The 23,102-nt window shown below is 38.5% G+C and overlaps 1 protein-coding gene across 1 annotated transcript; it reads left to right on the top strand.

Moving 5' to 3' along the window:
* Positions 1-1,735: 1,735 nt before the first annotated feature.
* LOC113129020 (uncharacterized protein C14orf132) lies at positions 1,736-17,445 on the top strand. Its single transcript, XM_026304696.1, has 2 exons — positions 1,736-1,990; positions 15,453-17,445. The coding sequence occupies exons 1-2, from the start codon at positions 1,964-1,966 to the stop codon at positions 15,687-15,689; spliced, it is 264 nt and encodes an 87-aa protein (XP_026160481.1). The 5' UTR covers positions 1,736-1,963; the 3' UTR covers positions 15,690-17,445.
* The last annotated feature ends 5,657 nt before the right edge of the window (positions 17,446-23,102 follow it).

Here is a 23,102-nt window from a genome sequence, read left to right as displayed (position 1 = left end):
CACCACTTTAACACCACTGTGTATTACATCAGTACTGGATCATTAATAAATCTTCAAACTTCTAACTCAAGCCCAGATTTTGAGCTGTGCTGCTACGAATAAATCACTGAATCAGTGGGGAAATGGATATGTGCTGCTTCGCTAACTGGATCACTGAGCCACTTAAGCCACAATTTCCCCCTGTCACATTTTTAGAAATGTGACAGCCGTGAAAGTGACATTACAGAAGATTTCAACTTTTGTCTGTGGAATCCAAAACATCACAAAAGAATAAATTCACTTTTTTAGCACATCTTTTTAAAATGTAATTTCTTATCTTTTTTGATAATGTAGCCATAAGACTTTTTCTAATAAGATGTAGATACAAACATGTAGGAGATCTGCTTCATCCTTTCCTTTGCACTAAATACAATGACAATAACCTAAATGGCTACATGTCTGCCAAGCTCAAATGAAAATGCATTTCTCATCCAATTCTTTCTAAAAGTACAAACAACTTTCTGAAATGATTATTTTAAGATATTCTATATTATATGATTATAAATAGTTTGAAATATGTCTGATATGTGATCCAAAGAAAATCTAAGTGCAAGCTGTCTGACCACCAGTCCACTTAGGTCTTTGGTGTTATTCAACCAAGAAATGAATTTAAAGTAGTCACGGTGAAGGCTGGGTCAGATGAATCACTCCTCATACTGTAAGTAGAGCTTGTTAATTGGCTTTTTGAAGAGAGTCCAGTGAATCATAGCAGCATCCTTTATTCTGCAGGCCTAGTTTATTCAAGAATGTGTCGTCGGTTTTAGGTCACACGTTTTCAGTGCATCCGTGGATGGACTCAGGAGAATGAGTGAAGCGCAGGTTGCTTTGCACCAGTGCTTTGATATCTGTTCATCCGCAGATTAAATTAATGTGACCATCACACTTACACACCTGATGTGCTCCTTACTGACTTTTCACTGGCCTAAAGTATACGGACAGCCAATTCATCCACAGAGCATGTTTTTCCAAAAGCGTTTGTGCTCATCTGTTGCTATGGCAGCCTTTAACGGGCTGGGCAGTGTTTCCACAAGATTTTGGATATGAGGCCAAATCAAACCAGGACACCAAACTGGGACAAGCTTTACTTTATGGACCTGACCCACACATTGCATGTGTTGCCACACATTCGGAAGCACAAAATTGTCTGAAATATCTTTATGTGCTTTAACATACACCATAACTAGAACTATATTACTGTAGCTATGTGTCTATGATCTAATCAAACAAAATATCCAGCTGTGTATTTTGTTTGGAAATAGAGTTTAAACTGGGAGAGTTTTTTTTTTTTTTTTTTTTTTGAAGAAAGTCAGAGGAGACGTTTGGAAATTTCGTCAGAACTCTGGCCTACAGTTCTTAAGTGAGCTGAGTTTTTCAGGCCATTGGTATGTTATATTTCAGATGCATTGCTCTGTGGTCCAGAGGTAAAGTTAATACATGAGACAGAAACCGGGGGCAGCCCAAACTAGGACAAAAAAATACAATATGTGCTCAAGGGTGTCCATGTACTTTTAGCCATAGAGAGAGAGAGAGAGAGAGAGAGAGAGAGAGAAAGCAGAACAAAGGAAAGTGAGAGGGTGAGGGTGAGTGAGTGGGTGAGAGACTTGCGCCTCCTTGGTTATTTGACAGACCTGCTCCACAGTCTCCCTCCCTCTCTCTCTCTCTCTCTCTCTCTCTCTCATACTGACTCGCATCCACATCTCTCCCAACCCTTCGTCTGCTCTGCTTTTCTTCCTGCTTGTTGTTTATTTCCCTTCGTTTTCTCCTCCTCCCTTTTCTCCCGATTCTGCATCTTCGACATGCTCTTCACGTGAAGTGCACCAACTGAAATAACCAAGAAGGCAAATGCTGTTTCGGGGAATAAGAGAGAAAAACGTTTGCATCTTGCATCTTTGACTGGGTGCCTTGGCTTAAACGGAGCAACAGTATGGATCTGTCATTCATGGCCGCGCAGGTGAGTCATTTCCCCCCGAATTTCCACGAAGATTTTTTCCCCCGTTTGAACTTTTTATGAATAGATTTTAGCCCTTGATTGCATGGGCGTGTCCGGTCAATAAGTTCACGTGGCGTTTGAATGATTTTATATTGTCAGAGTCTCTAAAGATATTTGATCATATAGCGTCATATTTGCAGTCCCTTCTATTTGAAAACGTGTATATTTCCATAATATAGTTAATATTGTTAATATAGAATATAGCGACTTAGTAAACTATATTTGTGATTAGTTACCGTACTAATATCTATGGTTTTGATGCAGAGTTCTTTCAAACTTCATCAAGCTTTATGATTTTCTCTGGTTAACAGGCCGAACATAAACATAAAAGCATCGTTTAAACTGAAGAGCGCAGTGTGCGTGTTCACGTTATTTCACATTTTATTTGCACAAATGGCACCAGTTTGTTTCTAAATGCACATTTCCAATTGGTGTGCTTTGCATAATGCATTTTACATTCAGCTGTTTGGGCTACAGCACATGGAGAGTGTACTTTTGTGCATCTGTTGTGGGCATGTGCAAATGTGTGTGTGTGTGTGTGTGTGTGTGTGTGTGTGTGTGTGTGTGTGTGTTTATTCTTGCCCTCCCCTCTCTCAGTGTCTGGCTGGTGCATCTACTTTGCCATTTTCTGTGCAACTGCTATTAAAGGGTTCATAGCATTACAGTATCTTTGCTGCCAATGGCTGCTCTGTGAGCCAGACTAATTCAAATGCCCCCAAATTGTTTTAAATCAAGGAGCCCTAAATAAAAAGGCACTGGAGCATGGAGCCATCTGAGAATACGTTTTTGTTCAATATGACCTGCTTGAAGAAGAGGTGGAGTATTAGCAGTGAGGAGCATGAAACCTAACTCCAACACAGTCAGCATTATGCACTTTGTCATTGTGCAAGTGAGTGAAAGACTGAGTGAAATAGTGAAAATCCATTTATTCACATTACCCTGGCCATGCAATGTCTCCAGGACAAAAGGTGACTGTGGAATTCAACATTTTGTCTGTGTAGCAGGACATGGCAACCAGACAACAGCAAAAATGACCAGCACATAGAGTCTAGGGGTGGTCAGTTACTCATTCACAACTGAAGTTCCTATTCAAGCCACTAAAATGAATCATTGGGAACTTTGGTGAATTGTTTTTTTTCCTACTTTAGTTATGTATTACAATGAAACGATCCAGCCAAAGGTTAAGGACATTTGACACTTTACCTTAGATGTTTTTGGACACAATTACTAAGAAGTTCTGGGCTTAAAGCCACAACCACCAGACCACAGCTACAGTGCATGTGTCTGTCTTATTATACACAGTAGAATTACAGCCATGTAGTAAACTGGTTAAGGTTACCAGTATAAACAAAGCATACAAAATAGCAGCATGCCAAAGGTTAGAGAATAAAGGCAGGGGAAGACTGGGTTTAAACAAGGTTAGACTAAGAATATCCTGTTTAATGGGGTTTCAGCTATGAGGAGGATGGACAGGGCCACAGCCAGAATCCCTGTCAAAGGTACAGACATTGGTTACTGCCAGTGAGAAGGGCAGGAAGACAAGGGCTTAGTCAGAGCACAGATGCAGACAAGCAGTTTGAGGTCAAAAGGCAGAGAGGGTAGACCTGTTCAACTTCCAGAAACAAGCAGCGAGGCAGAGTGGCAGGCAGGTGAAGCTGCAGGTAAAAACATTAAGGCTGGAAAGTCACAAAGCTGAACATTCTGGCAGGGAGCATATGCATACTTTATACTTTATACTTTCTCCCACCTACTTTTCCACTTCACTTTTTTCCAGCATCCACACACGTTCACCTGAGGAATGTAGCCTTTTAAGGCAGGTAATGGCTAATTTAAATCCATTCCAGTGGCCTGAGCCACTCTGTAATGGTGACTACGAAAGTCAGGCAAATGTCCCTGGAGTTTTGAAGAGTGACTTCACAATAGCTGATTTTTTGCCCATCCATCTCAGTGTAGCTCTGCTGGCTGCAGATCATTGAACCTTTGCCATCATTTTATCTCTTAAAGATGATGAATACTGCCATAACTGTTCTCTACTAAAGACAGGGAAAGTTTTTGAAAAAGTCCAAGTTACTGATTTTCTCCCTGCAGCACAAGAATAATTAGTTGGAGAATGTACAAATAATTATTGGAGTTTTATATATATATATATATATATATTTCTAGAAAGTTGCATCCTGCAAGACAAAAACATGAATCTTGTGTGTGTACCACTCTACAAAATATCAATCCAGGCTTTGATTTTGCGGCTTTGCTATATCATTGTTCTTTCTGTTGAAATGGTTTTGAGTGCTATCATAGAAACATGCTAAATAGCTCTGCCAAAAAATGTGTGTGCTTTTGTGTTTGGTGAATGATTTGCATTTGGCAGCAGTGCCTCACTGCTTTCAAATGAAAAAGGGCATACATCATTAGACTGAAAGTGGTGGCATCCTCAAGCATTGCTAAACACGGATTAATAGGTGACAATCACAGTCGGGCTTTTGAATACTAAGCTGGAGGCAATGAGTCGATTTGTTCCTTATCTTTTCAAATACATTGAGTCTAAAAATGTTGCTTTACTTCCCACAGCTCTTTAGACATGAATATTAAAATGTATTTTCAACTTGCACACTGAGAACTGATTAATCACATTGCGTATATCTTTGTGCCTCATACAGGTTGTGACTGTTATTAAATTATTAAAAAGGAAGATGTAAAATAATAAAAAATGAGCCAGTGTGTTCCCTGGTGACTAACTGATGTTAAGGTCAAGTTTGATGTGTTGTGGCAGACAGATTCTGAAGCCATTCTGGGCATTTTGCCAGTCTTAGACTTGTTTCTGCTGACAGATCTGCTATACGGAGCAGGAAAACACTCTATTCAGTACACAGTGACCTATTGACCTTGGCCTTTTCTTGTTTCTGAATGGACATACATGTTTGCATGTGAAGACCTTTTTTAAGAATTTACTATATGCATTTGACCACTTATGTTGAAAAAAGGACAGGCAAGGAGTTTTAACTCAAACTTTCTAAATTCATTTCCTTTTCTTTACATTATTTACAAGTGTGGATAGTTCACTTTTAAACTAGATGCTCTAGGCCATTTTTAATATTACTATGGTTGTTTAGCCTTTTTTTGACTATCAGCATTTCTCATTACTCAACTACTTATTCAGTGAAGTTGTGGCTCTCTCATGCCACCTGACAGAGTTGTCCATCTCTTTCCATGTTAGAGCCGACAGACTAGAGTGAAATAATGAGGATGGAGGGAGAGGTTGACAGCCTCAAAACAAACATGGCCATCTGTATTTACCCACAGTGCCAAGACCTCCAGACAGAACTGATGCCAAATAATAGGACAATACAATAAGTGCCAGAAAGTCAATACAATCAGAGTAGATGAAAGTTTAAAGTTTAACTGATTTGTCCTATTGCAGTCAGCTGCATACACTCCCATGGAAGTTACAAACAGCATTTATTTTTAATGTGCAGAACTGTTTGCAATGTCACGTTTGATTGTACTCTCATATTGACATGACTGGACCAAAGTTACTGAGATATAAGTGACATATGACTGGAGAAAGACTGGATGGACACAAAGAGAAAAGACTTGCATGTGCACTACCACCCCTCTGATGCTAGTAATGAAACTTCAAGTCAAACAGTTCGCAGATGGGATCATTTTCTTATTATACACAGTTTTTAAAATAGAAGCAGCCACAAGGCCCATAACAAGAACATCTTTGTTCTCAGTTGCATAAAAAACTGAATTACATATTTATGTTATTTTACTGTGTATTCTTCACAGCCAGACTGTCCCTTTAAAAAAAAATACATCCCCTGGCTTTTAAAGCCTAGTGGAGGCTTCTTTGAAGAGTGTAATAATGGCACACCAGCCTTTTTATCTTGAGGAGTTCATTTCCCCTCTGCTCTTTTGTCTGCTTTTTCGGCAGTTGGTTTTATATGAAAGCTGTAATCTTGAGATGGTGACTTGCAGCAGCCCCAGTTTTTCAGTCTTCTTCTGCTTTTATTGCCCTGCAGGGTTGCAAACAGAAGAATAACAAAGAATAATCACCTCAAAGCACTTAGAAGAATTTGCTTTAAATAGATGAAAATCAGGTGACTGTCTTTGTTAGGTCAATTTTCTTACAGCTTTCCAAGAAAAGCTATTTTTGGATTTGAAATCTTTACATTTGAGTGTACCTGCTCATTTTGTCCTATTATTATAACATGCAGCTAAATCCAACCTAAACTGTCACAGTAATGTTACATCACACCAATTAGTCGTCTTGTGGGTCTCTGTGTGGACAATACGAATGTGTGATTTCACACAGCCAGCGGGAACATTCAAACACATTTACAGGCCGTGAAGAGGCAGCGTCTGCCATCAAAACCCTGTTAATGAGGAAAACGTACAGACAGCCTTAGAGTGATGACGATGTAACCCTGCTTGACACATCTGCATTAAAAGATTATTTTCATTGCTGGGTTGAAGGAGAGGTCAGGCTTTTCAGCAGCAGGGCCACTTCACAGTTTACTCTCACTTGATGGATGGACTTCATGTAGACAATACAGAATGTACACGAGGCAGGAGCATTCAGGACAAACACATTGTGCTGCATTTTGGTAGGATGTTTTCTTTGGCTGACAGATTTTTTATTCATCCTCCTCATAATCAAACTAAAGACTCATTAAAATATAATGTGTTTTTGTTTGCAGGCAGTCGCTGATAGTGGAGAAAGTTGCTGGTTTTGCAGGTGTCCATATTAAACGAGCAGACAGAGGTTCAGTCACTTCCTGTATAAAACTCTTTCTGCTCTTAGTGGGAACAATTAAAGAACTAACAGGAAACTACAGGGCTCTCCTATTGGTAGTGATCATTCTTAATGTAGGGCCAAACAGCATTTTAATCATTTGACCATTTGCTAAACCTCTCCCTTGAACAGTGATTGTCCAGTCAGTGCCTAGCAAACATAACTGAGCACAACAGACTTGTCAAGCTTTGGATTTCTCTGCTGTCTAAATCACTGTGCACATACTGCAGATGTAGGAAGATACTCAGTATATAAATGCTCTCTTAAAAACCAAAAAGTCAGTACTGGTATCAAAATTGTGAAGAATGGAATAACGTGGGTTTGTTTACTCTAAAGCAAGCAGCAAAGGTGAAAATGTGAATTGGCAAAACCCAGTGATTGATGGAAATGACGTGACTCTGCTGCCACAATACTGTAAATAATTTTCCAGTGTTTCAGTGCTGTTTTATTACCAGCATGTTTGCACAGTGGATACAAACATCTCTCAGCTGTTTTGCACCTGAAACGAGTTATTGCATATTGAAAGAAGTGGAGAAGGAAAGGAAGATGTAATGGACTGTGACAGGCAAGCATGAAGTAATAACATCTTTCCCTAATAGACCTAACCCCCTTAGCTGCATGATGCTTCCTATGTAGCTATAACTTTGATATTCAGCAGGTTTGAATTATATATTCCTACATAAATTATCTATTTTATTCCTCCTACGCTCAGATCATTTAAAAGCAGCTGCTTTCCTTGTATTGATACATTTAGAATAATTTTGAAGGATGATTTGTAGTAAAACGTAGCTATACATTGATATTTTTGCCATTAAGGCACACATACAATGCAAATCTGAATAAACAGGGGGGCAGCTGCTTTGTTCTGGTGAAGGCTGGTGAAACAGCTGAATGGCAGCATCACTGAGGAAGCAGTAGTTACACATCCCCACTGTTGTAAGTTATTATGATCATTATGCATTTTTGGAGCCAGTGGCATGTCAAACAGAAAGAAATTAATTATTATCAGTGAGGCGGCATTTTTAGTTTACAATGAGATCAAATGTCTCAGCAATGGGTAGGATTTCAGTAAATTACCCTTGTGAGTATAAAATTAATAATTTCTGTCTTTAAACAGCAGAGTACAAACATTAGAAAACTGGAGAGTTCAACAAAATAATTAGACTATCTCATAATCCTGACCTGCTTGTTTGACCTGAATAAATTGAACCAAATGGGTAAATGTAAAACAACTTAAACTACACCAAAACAGGTTAGTTGTGAAAGGTTTCACACTACACTGTTTTGCAGTGTACATTTTGTTGTATACAGAAGAGGAGACAGAAAACCTAGAGGTTGAGTCATGACAACTGAACTTCTAGTTTTTAGGTCAAAACGTTTCACTACTCATCCGAGTAGCTTCATCAGTCTGAGAGAAAGCTGGTGTGGGATCCCCAGTTTATCCTTCAGGTTGGTTTCACTCCACACCTGGCCTGAATAGGCTCGTTAGGTAAACAATAGACGTGAGCTCAGGTGAGGGCTGGTAGGATCTAATGGTGGACTCAAGTGACCCCTCTGATTCACCAACTGGCTGCAGAGTGTGTCCTCCCTGGAAGATATTTGATACTTTAGTGGGGATAATTAATCCTGTTTCTCAATGTGATTGACAGTTTGTAGTGGCAGCAGGCAAGCTATTACACAAAAGAGAAAGAGAACAAGGGAAACTGTAAGAGCAGTTTTATATACAAAAACAAAAAAAAAATACAAGGATGAAAGCTCTGGGCAAATGAAATATGTTGTTCTTAATTTATATTTGACAGGAAGAGTTGTGTTTCTCAGGGGTCTGCAGAGCTTGCTGAGCATTTAAGAACAGACTAAGACACACACAAATTAAAAGTTGCTTATACTGCTTTTAGGTACTTACACGCAAACCACATATGGATGTCCTTCCATATTTCTAACTCCTGCTGCCTTTCAGTCACCTACACTGTGCCTATACTGAACCAAACCATGACCATTTACTTGTCTTGTTGTTTTAATTATAATGAAGAAAACACATTAATATATTAACTGTGGAATTCAGAAAATAATTACACAGGGCATTAAGTATAGAGCAGCAAAGATATGAGATTACAAATCATCCAGTAAAAAAAGAGACAGAAACTGATGAAAATGTAGTAGATGCTGTCACACTGTGATTTACAGTCACTCTGAGACTGTAATCATATATATTACATTCATGCCATAAAAAGGTGCAACAGTCAACTGTGAGAACCTATACAGTATATGGTCCCTATGACCACTCAGACAGTTAATTTCTGAGAAGATGACTTTTCAGCCTATACGTAATGAAGAGTGACTCTGCTCTTCTGAAGTTATTGCAGCCGTAGGGAACCAGGAGGGAGGATTTTAGATCAGGGATGACAAGGTCAGAGCAGAGAGAGATAGAAGAGATGGTGCCACAGGAGTATGAGGACTGAACTACGACCCAGAGGCCTGGTTGGGTTTGGAGAGGTACTCAGATCTGAGTCCTGTAAGGTTTTGAAGTGAGAGAAGAGAATTGAACCTAAAGAGGTTGAAGTCAAGGTACCTTGCAAAGATTTTGCCGTTGTTAATATCACTGCTGCTATTCTTTTTGCTTTGCTTCGCAAGACCCTTTACCAACATTTTGTTCTACTAATAGAAATAAAACCAGAATCCAGGTGGCCTTACACACCAATAATCCAAACCAAAACCAATCAGATGCTGAAAATATTCAGCTGAGCATACCACAGTGTTCACCCGTTGCTTCTTTACCAGTGACAATGGAATAATCCCCTCAAGCAGAAAGCACCTCTCTGTGCTGAAACTTGGCTGTGTTGTCGTAAAAATGTTTCTATACTAGATGTGAAACAGATTGTAACTTATTTTTATGTTTTTATACACAATCCTTAGCACAAAATATGTGAGCTAATATGAACAGTGATCTAGAATCAGAATTATTAAGGTGGAAGTTTGATAGCAAAAACAAATGATTTAGTTGATTGTTGAGCTAAAATTAGAGCTTTTTATCTCCCGACTAGCTGATCACAGGAGCAATTTGCAAAACGTCACAATCCGTCATGATCATTATTTATGCTAGTTAGAAATGGCAGCAGTCTAAAGAATGCCAACACATGAGCAGGGTAGAGCGGCACCATGAATCACAGCGCCTGAGTGGCTGTGAGGAGATCAGGGCAAAGACATTTCCTTGTTTTATTGCCTTTTGATTTACACTTCAGAGATCAAAGAAGAGCTGCTTGCTCTGTGTATTAAGCCGTGGGTGCAAAGCATGGCCACACCCACTGTTCTTCGATAAGATAATATTCGAGTAAAGGCTTGAAATTATCCCTGAATGAATAGCAACAACCTAGAATATGGCAGTTTTTACTTTTTTAAGTTGTCCCAAAAGGAGAAAACGTCTGCTGTTGTTATAGTTTCAGAGTTAGGCGTTCGAGTTCCAGGCATTGTCTGCCTCACTTGCATGGCTTAAACCATCCAAATTAGTCACTCTTGCTTTTCTTTGCCAAAAATGTCTTCCATGAATCATGTCTGTGCCTTTGTCATGTTGTGGATGTCTTAGCTTGTCTACTCTGGTTTCATTTCTTTTGCGCACAATTGAATGTACATGATGAAACACTGGGAAACATAGAGGTTTTGAAGTGAGACATTGCACAGCAGTAAATATGAAACAGAAACACATGAAATGCAATGAAATTGAGAAAAAATATGTTTTAATAAACACAATCTGAAGTAGAAGAAAAGACAAGGATATCTCCACCACATTTACAAGTCAAGCTATCCAAAAAAAAAAAAAAAAAAAACACATTTGTGGATTTTTGATATTCAGCAGGTTTAGACTTTGGTTATTAAAATTATTGATTAAAAGTAAAAGTGTGCTCATGTCAATAAATGAACCCATGCCAGAACTTTAGCCATATATTCTTAAGCCTTTAGGGAAGTTTTCAGTGCAATAATAATCTAAATAATGAAATAACAAGCCTGTGGGTAAGACTTTCAAAGCTGACAGCTTAATACCTCCATTGCAGTCTGATCCGAGCTCCTTAATTCCTTGTTTCAAGGAGCAGAGCAGTGCATTCAGTGCATTTTCTAGTAGATTAAAGAAAAAAAATCCAGGCTTGTCATCAGAATGGAAAATTCTTTTAGCTTTCCAGCTCCACTTACTCCTCATCCTGCGCTGTGTTGTAGACCCTGCTGTCAGTTGTCATGTTTAGTTTTAGGATTTCTTTCCTTACTCCTGTGTGAACTGAGTCTTTGTAGCTTGGAGAGTCACAGGCCAAAGCACTAAAGGCTCAGACATACACTTACACATGTCAGTAGTCAGACACTGGGACAAAAGAACATTTAGAGTTTCCCAGATGTTTTACACACATACACACACACACACACACACACACACACACACACAGTCGCAGTGTGTTTACTGGATGTCTCTTTCATTCTTTCTCTTTATTTCAAGTCTTGTGATCATCTGGCATCTCATTTGGACAGAATAAGAAATCACTGTTTCTTTTTATGAATGTTGATAATGTAGAAAAATCTACTGCACTGAGTTCAGGCACAACCACTATGTAATTCAAATCTGTCAAAAGTATAATTAACTTTCTCCTGTGTTGAAAAAGTCCCACTGAGCTGTCAGATTGTCCAAGTTAGGATCACTTGGCCCACACTTGTTCTACTGAGATTTATTAAAACATGCTGCTGCTGAGAGGGGAAATCGATGAAAGCAGTGGCGTAAATTATTCCACTAAGAATCAGGCCTAAAAACTAGAGGTCTCACTACTTTTTGTGCTGGTGAATAACCTCCTTAAAACCTCTGTAAAGCTCCATCCAGATTTATGGCATGACTTGGTTAATATGTTAAAGTACAGGCCAAATCTTAGCTATTGTACAGTAGTAGTACAGTAGTAGTATTTCCACTAATCTGCTGCGTCATGAATTGCATGTACAGTAACCTCCTTGTCCTTATAATTTCAAAAGAAAATTTAAAAAAAAAACCCTGCAAAACTAAGCATGAGATCCTGTGGAGCTAAAACTGAAGCCCCATGATGCACTGTGAGAATAACACCTACTCAGGCAGTACTGTAGTGGATAGAGCAGAGACAGTCGTGAATAAATGTAAAGCTGTGTGTTTTCATTGACCGTGCGTGAGATATCAAGTCAGGAGTCAATTTTGTGTACAGCAGGAGTCCTCCTCTGTATCTCTGGTACACTTTGTTTTCCCGAGTACACCATGAAGTTTGTTTCTAACAAGAATATCGACTTAGATTTGAAACACACCTCATAGTTTCTCTGAGTGCAGAAGACCTACCAGCTTGTCTGATTGTGCCGTAACAGCCATACCAGAGTGCTTTTGTGGTTATTTTTATGTTTTGGTTTCTCCACTTTCCAACATTTATTTGGGCTTCGCTTGTTTGTCCCAAAAGCATTTCACAGAACACTTATTGGTGGCAACATCCCACAGGAGGCAATTACAGTCCATCCTGTTTCCCAATTACTGTGATCATCTGTGTAGGGTGGCACAGCTCTAGGAACAGCTGGGATAAATAAATCAAAGCTGTGAGAGCAGAGCAGGTGGGATGATATAGTGAAAGGATCTTTACTGTATTGTCTGTCACAGATTTGGGTTTTTGTTTTGTGGAGTGTTGAGCAGGTGTAGCCGTCACTCAGAGTCAACAAGATGTGTAATATACAAGTCAGGGTTTTCCTCTGATGATGCTTGTTCCTGCTTGAATGACCCCTTTTGTGTTTACCTTAATTCTCATCATTTCACATGATTTAAGATGTCAAATCCAAATTTCAGAGATGTGCTGTAATATCAGTAATGAGGGATGTTGAAGATATAAACATTACAGTGGTAGTTTTATGGTAGGTAGGTCTATCTGAGTTCTGCTACATCTGTACAGTGGATTCAACTATAACTTGGTTCTGCTCAAGGAACTGAAAAATCCCACTTAAAAAATTCAATGGCAACATGTCTTTCCAAAAACAATCTCCTGGTTGCTTTGAATAATACACAGACCTCATTCTCAATTGCTTTAATTTTAATTTTAACTTTCTGCTTTATGCAAATAGAAAGTCTGCAGACATTTACAGAAAATGGCAGTCGAAACTGTTAAGGTTGTCCTCACTAAACCAGTTAAATTTATGAGATATTTTTCCCTCTCTTAGTCACATTTGCTGTATCTTTTATTTAATTATATAGTAATGTAGACTTCAATGTAAACTTTTCTACTTTTTTTTTTTTTTAGTGTGGACCAGTTTACGCTCAGTTTAAATCTAAAAATGAAAAACCTACTTTATAAGTTTGGGAAATAAAAGTGAGAATGAGAATGTTTACCTTTAAGTACTCAGGAAGCTCAATTTTAAGAAAATTTAGTACCAATCTGTCCCTCTGGACACGCTTTTTGAAGCTATTTAGCCATTAGTTTATGGTTATACTGAAGAGGTGAATTTTGATAGTTTCCAGGAAACATTGGTAACAACTATAACAATTACTGAGGTCATTCATCCATATATGCCACTAACTATGGCTTTCCTGGCAGTAATGCTTTGGGGATGAATTTACTGTCCACATAAGTGCTCAGATGCTTCTTCTATATTTCCCTCTGTTCCATTAGCACTTCTTCACTGCAATCATGATGTGCATGAGTTCTGGGAGCTTAGAAGAATGGATAGAGGAGCAGGCCCATAAAAAATGATGGTATACTGACACGTTGCCAAAAAAGCCTATACACATGTACTGTATAAATAGGCACACCGTCTCTGCAAAGAAAAGTAAACCTGAGTAATCAAATATTAAGTTTTAGGCTTGCCTCAGAAATATTTTTTTTCACTCGCTCCCAGTATCCACTTTATTTTATCCGGTACACTTCCTCACTTATGCAAACAGCTCATTCTTGTGGACAATGAGTTACTTATAAATAAAACATAAATATGAAGAATGCAGACAGGGTTGAAAGCTGCAATTATCATCTTACTCAACAGGAAAGCAAGATGCAGCTTTGAATACAGCATGACATTTACAACACTGTTGTGCTAAGAGATTACAGAGTGGTGTGATTTTAAAATAGTAATCAAATTAGCAGCATGTTTATGTGAGAGGTCAGAGTACCTGCTTCAATTAAGAGCTAAACACCCAAAATAACTTTTTTCACAATGACAAAACCGAAGTTGCCAGCCACAATTTCCCGATGCAAATCAATGCATAGCCTGCATCAGAGAAAGAATTTACTGTCAACAATTCTTGGCTCAACACAACACAGCCTAAACGTAGAGCACTGTACTGTTATCCTAATTTTCCATCATTTTAAGAAAGATACAAGCAAAATGGAATCTTTTGAAAAGGATGAATGTCATTTTAAAAAAATGAATCAAAAGTAGGTCTGTTTTTCCTTTTTACAAAACATCACATTTGAGGACTAAATGTTCAATGGATGCCTAAAATTTTCCCACACACTAACAGGTGCCACTGTACTGACATAATCCGTGTTCGCATGGCTGATCAGTGTTCAGTGTTACTTCTTACTAAGGCTGATTTCCAGTCTCTTTGCATTAACATGGTTGCTAGAGGTCACTGAACTATAACAAGTGACTTAAATAAGCTGCTGGAACAAATGCTCTACAGTATAGATTTGTGTTTTTTGACAGGAGAGCAGTCTCACAGGGAGACCCAGGTTGCTGGTCTAGCATGACTGTCTGCCTTCATTATGCCCATGAGAGGAGGAGCCGCTTCACAAGACGTGTCATGTCATTCACTACATACTAGGGCGAATGAGTGTGTGAGTAGCAGAATGACCTGTGTGTGTGTGTGTGTGTGTGTGTGTGTGTGCGTGTGTGTGTGTGTGTGTGTTAACAATGATGCATTAGCCTGAGTGTATATGACAGAGTGTGAGTGAGGGAGATGCTGAACAAACGAACAGGCTAGAGAGAATTTCTGTGTATGTGAGTGCTCAACATCCCTCCACGGTATTTTTAGCATTGTTTTTCAGCAATATTTAGAGTCAGAGTTTCCAGTCTGGGTGTGGTACAGGTCCTTCATGCATTTCTGAGGCATACACCCTGCTATGATGACACGAATAAACCGCACACACGGTAGCATCCAGTTATTTCTGCTCTAATGACTAAACCAAGCAATAAATCATTTTCACTTACCACATCTGAAATATTCATATCATTTTAATCAAGCACTACTATACAATACACACATTCAAAAACACACACTGTTACTGATGTCTGTGAGGCAGGGTGAGACCATGTATGTTTGGTGTTTCACACCAAAGTCACAAAAATTCTACTTATTTTCTGTATTTTGCTAGCTGTTCCTGAAAGCTGAAGCTGAATCCTTTTGTAGTCTAGTTTAAATATTGTCTAAAAGTTCTGGAATTGGGAGCAATATCCAACATTTTAACTGTAGAATATAACCATTATTTTCTAAAACCTTCAATTTCCCAGAAAAGTAATAAGAATATGACTCCAGTGCTTTCAGTAGTGGCTTTTCCAGAGAACCTTAAGTGAAAAGTGTCCTCTTCTCATACACTTTGATTCAAACACAGCTTGTGTTGTGCTAAAGCTTGAACTTTCTCCATTCATTTCACCCTGCCCTCATAGATCCCAGTTATGACGGGAGCCTTCATGGACTCCTCGCCCAATGACGACTACAGTGCCGAGCACTCACTCTTCAATTCCTCAGCCAGCGTCCATGCAGCTGCATCAGCCGCCTCGGTACACGGCCAACAGGATGAGTCGCAGTCTATGTCTAGTGATGCCATCTGGCTGTGGATCGCCATCGTTGCTACCATTGGAAACATTGTGGTGGTGGGCGTTGTCTACGCCTGCACTTTCTGATGAACTTATGCTTACGCAGAGAAGCACATTCTGCTTTACTGGATCTCTGGACCCCTGAGTGAGGTCTTTGTAGACAAACACGTACGTTCTCTCTACGTCTCTCTCTCTCTTTCTCTTCCTCCTCGGCACCTGGCATTTGGATCAGTTTGGGCCCCTGAGAGTGTGGAAGTTGTAATACTAGACAGTGACATATAGACGACTGTATTTCTTCACCAGAGGGAAAGACTGGGACCTGGCTGCATTTGTCAGCATCAACTGATTTGGAGAGTAAAACTGGAAGTTTGAGAAGAAGCTTTTGTGCAGTTAAAAACAGAAACAGCAGACCTGTGCTCTCAACCAAGAATTAATTCAACTTTTTTTTTAGCTTAAGTTTGTTTCTGTGTTCCCTCACTTGTAATGCAGAGAGGAGAATGGAGATTAAATGTGATTCGAGTTGATCCAGGCCAGCTTAAACATTCAAAGCCATAGTTAGCAATTTAGGTCAGGGCTGTTTAATTATGTGGCTGAACAGAGAGAGTGAATATTGAAACATTTTGAAATTCAGGCAGCCCTGAAGCTCACAATGGTAGAGCTCATTTAAAGACTAATTTATGGCTGAAACATAGTATGGACATTGATCATCAGTGTATATGGTGTATATCTAAATAATTTCATTCACAGGAAACAGAACAGGACACTGACTGTTATTCGACCTCCGTTGGTAGACACTTAAAATCTCATAAAAGTGCTTTCTGCAATGTTAATCCAATAATACACAAATAATGATGACTATTTGATTAGATTTTGTGTAAAATTAAGCCAGCCCCCTTTTAAATAAATAGGTTTAGTGTCAGATATCCACAATAATATCTACCAGGGATTATTGGAAAACCTAATTGTATTGTCATGTTCTGTTCAGTTATGTTTAGATAGAGATATTACCAAAACAGAATTAGAAGCACAAATTAAATCAGACCCATGTACCCACTCCTTCTCTACTTATTCATGATTTTTGTAGTTGTTTTCTTTTCTTTTCTTTTCTTTTTTTTTCTTTGGAAGCACAGCCTGAGAATGTTTTTTGTCACGCTGAATCAAACTGTTGGCAAAAAGCTTGCGGATAAGTTAGAGCAAATATGGAAAATGCTAAATGTATGTGTGCACAAATACTGTAACCCTGACCAGATCCCCAGTGAAGAAACATACACTAATGTCAGTGAGAAAGCGATGTCTCATTTTGAAATGAAATTTTCTCGTATATCAACCCACTGTTCAGTAAATTAGTTATGTGTTACTGCAGAGTCTTGAGGCAGCAGTATCCATGGCAACTAATCCCCATCTTAATAGGGAACAATAAGTTTCCTCCAGGACTCAAATATTAACCTGCATCCACACACACGCTACTAATTCTTTTTTCAGAAAACAATATATGAAGCACTGCATTTACGCAAATATTACAGTTGGTAGCATTAGATTTTTTTAGGTCTGCTAATTAATGTTTGTGCAGGCTATAAAGCAAAAAGTAGATAAAAATACTAGTTTAGTTTTTTTCCAAATGTGAAATCAGTGTGAAATGGGTTATTTTCTCTGTCAGCTGGTCTTTCTTTATGTGACTTTTATTTAGACAGAGGCTTAGAGGGGAATGCAGAAAGAGAGACATTTTTTACAGTGAATGCATTTTTCTCCTGGGACTGAGACGATAATACCAATATGCTTTAGGTTAAACAAACATGTCTTGTAAACACTATATTTGTTCAAATGTACACTGTAAAAAAAAAAACATACTGGCTTACTTTATCAAATGTACCATGTAAGCAGACACACACACACACATGCACGCACAGATTCTAATCTCTTAGTGTCTACTTATATAATGTTCAAACAAGGACTTTTCAATCCTGTTATTTTTAATAAATGGTTGATGTAGAAATATTTAGAGATATTGTAAACCACATACACAATGCTACTTTTGTAAAGATGTGCTACTATTAAACTTTCTGTATTAATGCACAGTGGTTTTCTTCTCTGGGAAAAAAAAAGTCCATTTATGTCAGGACTGAGATTGTTAAATGAAGAATAATGAAGTGGAAACACTGGTGTCTAAATCAAACTTCTGGCTTTGTACATAGTGTTTGATGATGCAAGAAGGTGTTTTAGCTCCATCTTTTCTCTGCCTGAATTACTTGGAATTGCTCCTGATGAAACCAGCCCACTGGCAGACACCCCTAGTTTCTGCTGATCCTTCAGGTGAGATTGATGCTAAGCTTAGCTGGTGCCATCTGTCATTTTGACACAGGCTCGTGTTGTTTAGAAACTGTGTCAGCTCACTTTTCTGTGGACCCCTGCATCCATCTGTCTCTCCCTCAGCCTCTTTCGTACTTTCTTCATGTCTGTCTATCTGTCTTCATACTTGTTTTGCTGAACAAACACCGCATGAACTTAAGATGCTTTCAAAAAACCTCAGACTTTAAAACAATCTACTGTAAGTCTTGTCTACACAAAAAGAAAATTACATTTTTGGGTAAATGTGTATGAAAAATACTTTTAACCGAAGAACAATTGAGTTAATATTTTACTACAAGACTTAGAGGCTCACAACAACAGTGCTGCTGTTTATTGGTATAATGTTTGCTGTTCACCATCTAAGTATAGTTTTAGCATGCAAACATTTGGTAATTAGTGACAAAGTACAAAGTTTGCCGGTATTTGGTCATAAAAAAAGAATATTTTATCATGCTCTAGATGAAAACTTTACGAATTGGCAAAAAAGAAAACAAAGGTCTATTAAAATGTCTAATAAAATTAGCATCAGCAAAATTTGTAGGTTTCATTCTCTGAGAACCATGAATATTTATACAAAAAACCATCAAAATAGTTGAGATAGTTTGCACAAAAATAGTCGACTGAATGATTGGTTCAAAATTTGAACATATTAAAATAATGTACTGTACAGTTTGAATTTCCATCTTTACTGAGCTCTCCAGGTGCTTTCACAACCATAACATCGAGGATGGCTTTCTGCTACACATCCGTGGCTATAAATCCCCGCTGGGGATAAGTGATGTCAAAAACAATTAGAGATCACATTTCTAATTCCAAGAACTACCCAACATTTACACCACCTTGCAGACTAAATCTGGCCTTTCCCCACTGAATAGGCAGCTTGGTTCATCTCCCTTCAAACTCACCATGGGCCTTTCTGATCCCTTTCAGCAGCAGGAAATAGAGCTAGAGATGAAATTAACAGTAACACAATCTCAGAAAACCTTCACATTGCTTCCACTACTTGTTGTGCCTTTCGTTTGTATTTGATCTAGCAACTCAATTGTGAAGGGAAATCCCAGGAGTTTCCCAACAACCACCAAATCCTAGAGATCGTTCAGAAAGAGTAAGATGAAATAAATAATCCATGGACTTGGCTAATCTATGCTAATGCATGGTAATTAATAAACTTTGTGGAAATTGACCATGGTTAAGAATTAATTTATATGGTCTCTGCAAGATGAGGCTGGCTTTGCTTGTGAATAATAGATAATGTTGTTAATTTAAAGCCAAGACAACATTAATCAGTCTGAAAGCACTGTATAAGGAAAGGAGAGGACAGGACAGAGTGTGCTACAGGATGATTTAAGGAAAGACTGACTTGTTCCTCCTCAGCTGCCCCCGAGTCTCACAGGATTCAACTTCAGCTCAACTCCTGTCCAGTCGAGTGACAGTGGGGTGATGAGGTGCAGGGTATGCTAATACATGCCAAGCTGCTCAGACACATCTTGTCAAACTTTCACTTCAGAGACACATTGAAATGTACAGTATGTGGGTCTATAAGTATCCAGTGCCATAATAAAGGCTCTATATTCTCATCTATATGATGAGTCAAATAAATATGCCGACACAGTTCATTTTTACTTGTGAGAAAGCATTGCAGGAAGTAGAGGAGAGGTAGGCCAGGATATCTATCACAGTGTGCAAGTGCGTGTGCTTATGTGGGTGGGTGAGGAAAGGAATAAAACACACAAGCTCCAGCTATAGTGTATCATCATGAGCCTTCAGACATCTCTGTAATGCAGCTTCAACACACTCTTACATGCATCACTGAAGACAAAATCATGCAGAAAACTTTGCATCTGTACACATTAGCATTTCCCAACATTATCGGTTTCGTACTCTTGGTGTCCTAGTTTGCAGCTCTTATTTTACAGTCATCTTACACTGGCCTTAATATGATTATGATTATTCAAAAGCTGAGAAAATAAAAACTCGCAGCTCTGTGCCTGGATATTTGGTTGGATTTAAATCCAGTCAAACTATAAAAAAAATTAATTAATTAAAGCAATTTTTAAGAAGGGTGACAGGAAAATACAATTTAAGTTTAAGTTTTACGAAGCTGTGATTAAAACAGTGTCTGCAACCTAATATTTAGAGAGAATAAATAATCTGCATTAATTTATACTTGATACCTTCTTATCCTATTTTATAGCAACATCCAAAATACAATAGTGAAACAGCTATAAATTTTCTGGTCTAGACCTGGGTGACAACATAACAGTCAATTGCCCTGGTATTAAACAGGCAAACTAGAAACACTGGAAATCAGATAGTATGTATCTGAGTAATTAGTATTGTTTCCAGCAGTCAGGGTATCAAAAAATCAGCCGGCTGAGCTCTGGAGCTGAAGTCAAAAGTTTAATGGCTGTCCCCAGGTGAATGAGCTCAAGGCAGCAGACCACAATAGAGGCAGGATAATAAAGATACATCAGTTTGCTGCAGGTTAATGCTAATTGGTTTTCCCTGACTCATAAGATTAGGTTGTTATCAGAATCAATAATGGGCTTTTGGGCTTTCTCTGTGTTTTCTGCTTGCGGTCACTTTCAAAGAAGAACAAAGACTGGTTGTTCTCGGCACATAAACAGTCTGCCTCTACCTCACAGCATGTTTGTTCAACTGACATTAGAATGAAAAATGCTTTTTTTTTTTTGCAGTAACACACAAACAACACAGAGTTTTATTCTCTGGTCTGATGACTATAACTGGTAGATTTTACAGAGATCTCACCAGCTGGCACCTGGTGATTATCTCTTGAAAACATATAAGAGGGAAGAAATGGTGAGAAAAGGATTTTTGGTGGGCTGCTACCATGGAAACAGTAAGCTGTAATAGATTTAGATGGTACCTTTGGCTTGTGACAGCCATTTCTGAGCCTTGGTTTTCTTTCTTTCTTTTATAAGGTTTCTTTTCCTTACATATTTCTTAATCACACACATATAGACCCATGAACAGATGTTCTGTGTCTATAATGCTGCTCATTACAGATGCTTCTCAACCCTCACAATATTCTGTAATAAGGAGCAATAATTGCATCTCAGATTAATCAGAACAATTAAATAAGATGACAGCCCCGTTTACTTAATCATTCGTGACATAGGTTAGCTATCTGCTGTACTGAAATACTATATTCCATACAGTTCAGTTGGTTAATTGAAGTCATGACTAAAAGCTCTCCCGCTGATTCATTTAGTCTACCTGTCATTTGTATAAAATATAAAATAGGTCACTTGAAATCCATTTCTTCATTAAGCTCTCCTTTCTCCCTCCAATCTCAAGAGGTGGTAAATAATGTGCAATAGGAAACAGAGTCTTTAGTGCTGGAGGCTCTACCACCCCCTGATGTTGCAGAAGCTTCAACGAAAATGCTTCATTACTGTTACTCCATGATGGGAGCTCAGACTCACCCATCATGCATAAGGAAGGAGCCCTATTTTAGTGATTTGGTATAGCTGTAGAGTGCATGACTGGGTCTCTCTCAGTCTTCTATGAGGCAGGGTGACAGAGAAGGTATTTGTTGCTGCATGTCATCTCGTATAAAACACATTCTTAGAAAGAGAAAGGACTTTATGAGGAAGCTGCCCTTTGAACAAGATGGATGCAGACCTGCCTACCTCTCCCCTGAGCCAAATCTGTTAATGTATTAAGCTTATTACTGTTAGTTTTTTTTTTCAAATATAGCTCTTATTTGTGTCAGCTACACTGACAGAGAGTAGATTCACTGTAGCTCACTGTAGATAGTTATCACGGAAGCAAGACCCAGTCATACTAAAGGCTCTGTGAGCTAAATGTTAATGTCAGCACATTAACATGCTCACAATGACAACCCTAGCATGCTGATGTTTGAGAAATATAATGCTCATCATTTTTGTGCTTATTTTGTTAGCATGTCAATATATGCACAAAACTCAAAGGACAGCTAAAGCTGGTCTTTAATGTTGCAGCTATTTGGTCATATTGTAGGTGTTAGTCTAATAAAAATCTGACCCTATGTTTGCTCAAAGAAACTTATTATAGCTGATCAAAATATATTCTGCAGGGAACATAAATATCTGTTCCTGTTGATGGATCACCAAAGTCATTAGGATTCACCCTCTGTGAAACATGAGAAACTGTACAAAACTTTGTGCCAATACATCTTCCAGATATTCTAAGTGCACTGCACTTCAATCAGTTGTCACAAAGCACATATGACATTTGATCAATAAGCAGGAGCCTGATCCTCCAGTCAAGCACATGTAACAACAAATACAAGTCTCAGAAAGTGGCGGAGTCCTGTGAATAAGATGCCCATCCCTCAGCAGACCCCTGCCACAGCTCTGTCACTACCCTGAATATGACCGAATATCAGCATGCAGATCACGCAGCCTGTCACCATGGAGACTGACATGTCTCCAGTTTGCCTGGCACAGCCACTGGCAGGCACAGTAGAGTCTAACTTAGATGGTTGCTGGCCAAAATTAAAGTGGAAGTCACTCCAGACGTTAATGGAGGAGCTATTGAAAAGAGAGCAAGGCACAGAGAGAGACAGACAGTCTGACAGAAAATGACAGGATGATTGAGAAGAGCAAAAAAGCAAGAAAATGGGAAGGAAAAAGATCAGGATTAAGAGTGGAAGTGTCTGTCCACTTCTCCGTGTTGTGATGAATGTCTGACAGGCATTCTCTCAGAGTAGAGCAGAGATTGATCGATGCTGATCTATGTCATCTCAAGCTCAGTCTGAAACACTGGCAAGCTTTCCATGGAGACAGTTTGTGCTGGTGGCAATTCTTATATCTCCCGTATTATTAATGCATCATGTCACCTACAAGATCTTTCCTGTGTGTTTTAATCTGTGTGTGGTAATCAGATGCTTTCTTTAATTTAAAATTGCATTACCCCATAGATATGGAAAAACGTAAAAAAGTCGTGTAAATTATATCACAGTTCAGTCAAATATATGCAGGCATCATAAGTAAAAGAAAATAGCCCTTGTCACATATCAGTGTTACAGTTATATAAATAGGGGGGAAATAACTCTGAAGATTTACTTTACTTCACTACAGTTTTGAGGCACTTGAGTGTTTTCCATTTTTTTGCAATTGTGATTAATTTGTAGTATACTATTTTACTTTT

Source organism: Mastacembelus armatus, chromosome 22, assembly GCF_900324485.2.
Source record: "Mastacembelus armatus chromosome 22, fMasArm1.2, whole genome shotgun sequence".
NCBI lineage: Eukaryota > Metazoa > Chordata > Actinopteri > Synbranchiformes > Mastacembelidae > Mastacembelus > Mastacembelus armatus.
Note: the sequence above shows the minus strand (reverse complement) of the source record. Positions and strands in the feature narration are given on the sequence as shown.

Bases quoted from the DNA above. Each gene is read 5' to 3' on its own strand.
- LOC113129020 (XM_026304696.1), top strand. From the start codon at position 1,964: ATGGATCTGTCATTCATGGCCGCGCAG. The intron at 1,991-15,452 runs GTGAGTCATTTC...CTGCCCTCATAG, and splicing joins TGTCATTCATGGCCGCGCAG to ATCCCAGTTATGACGGGAGC.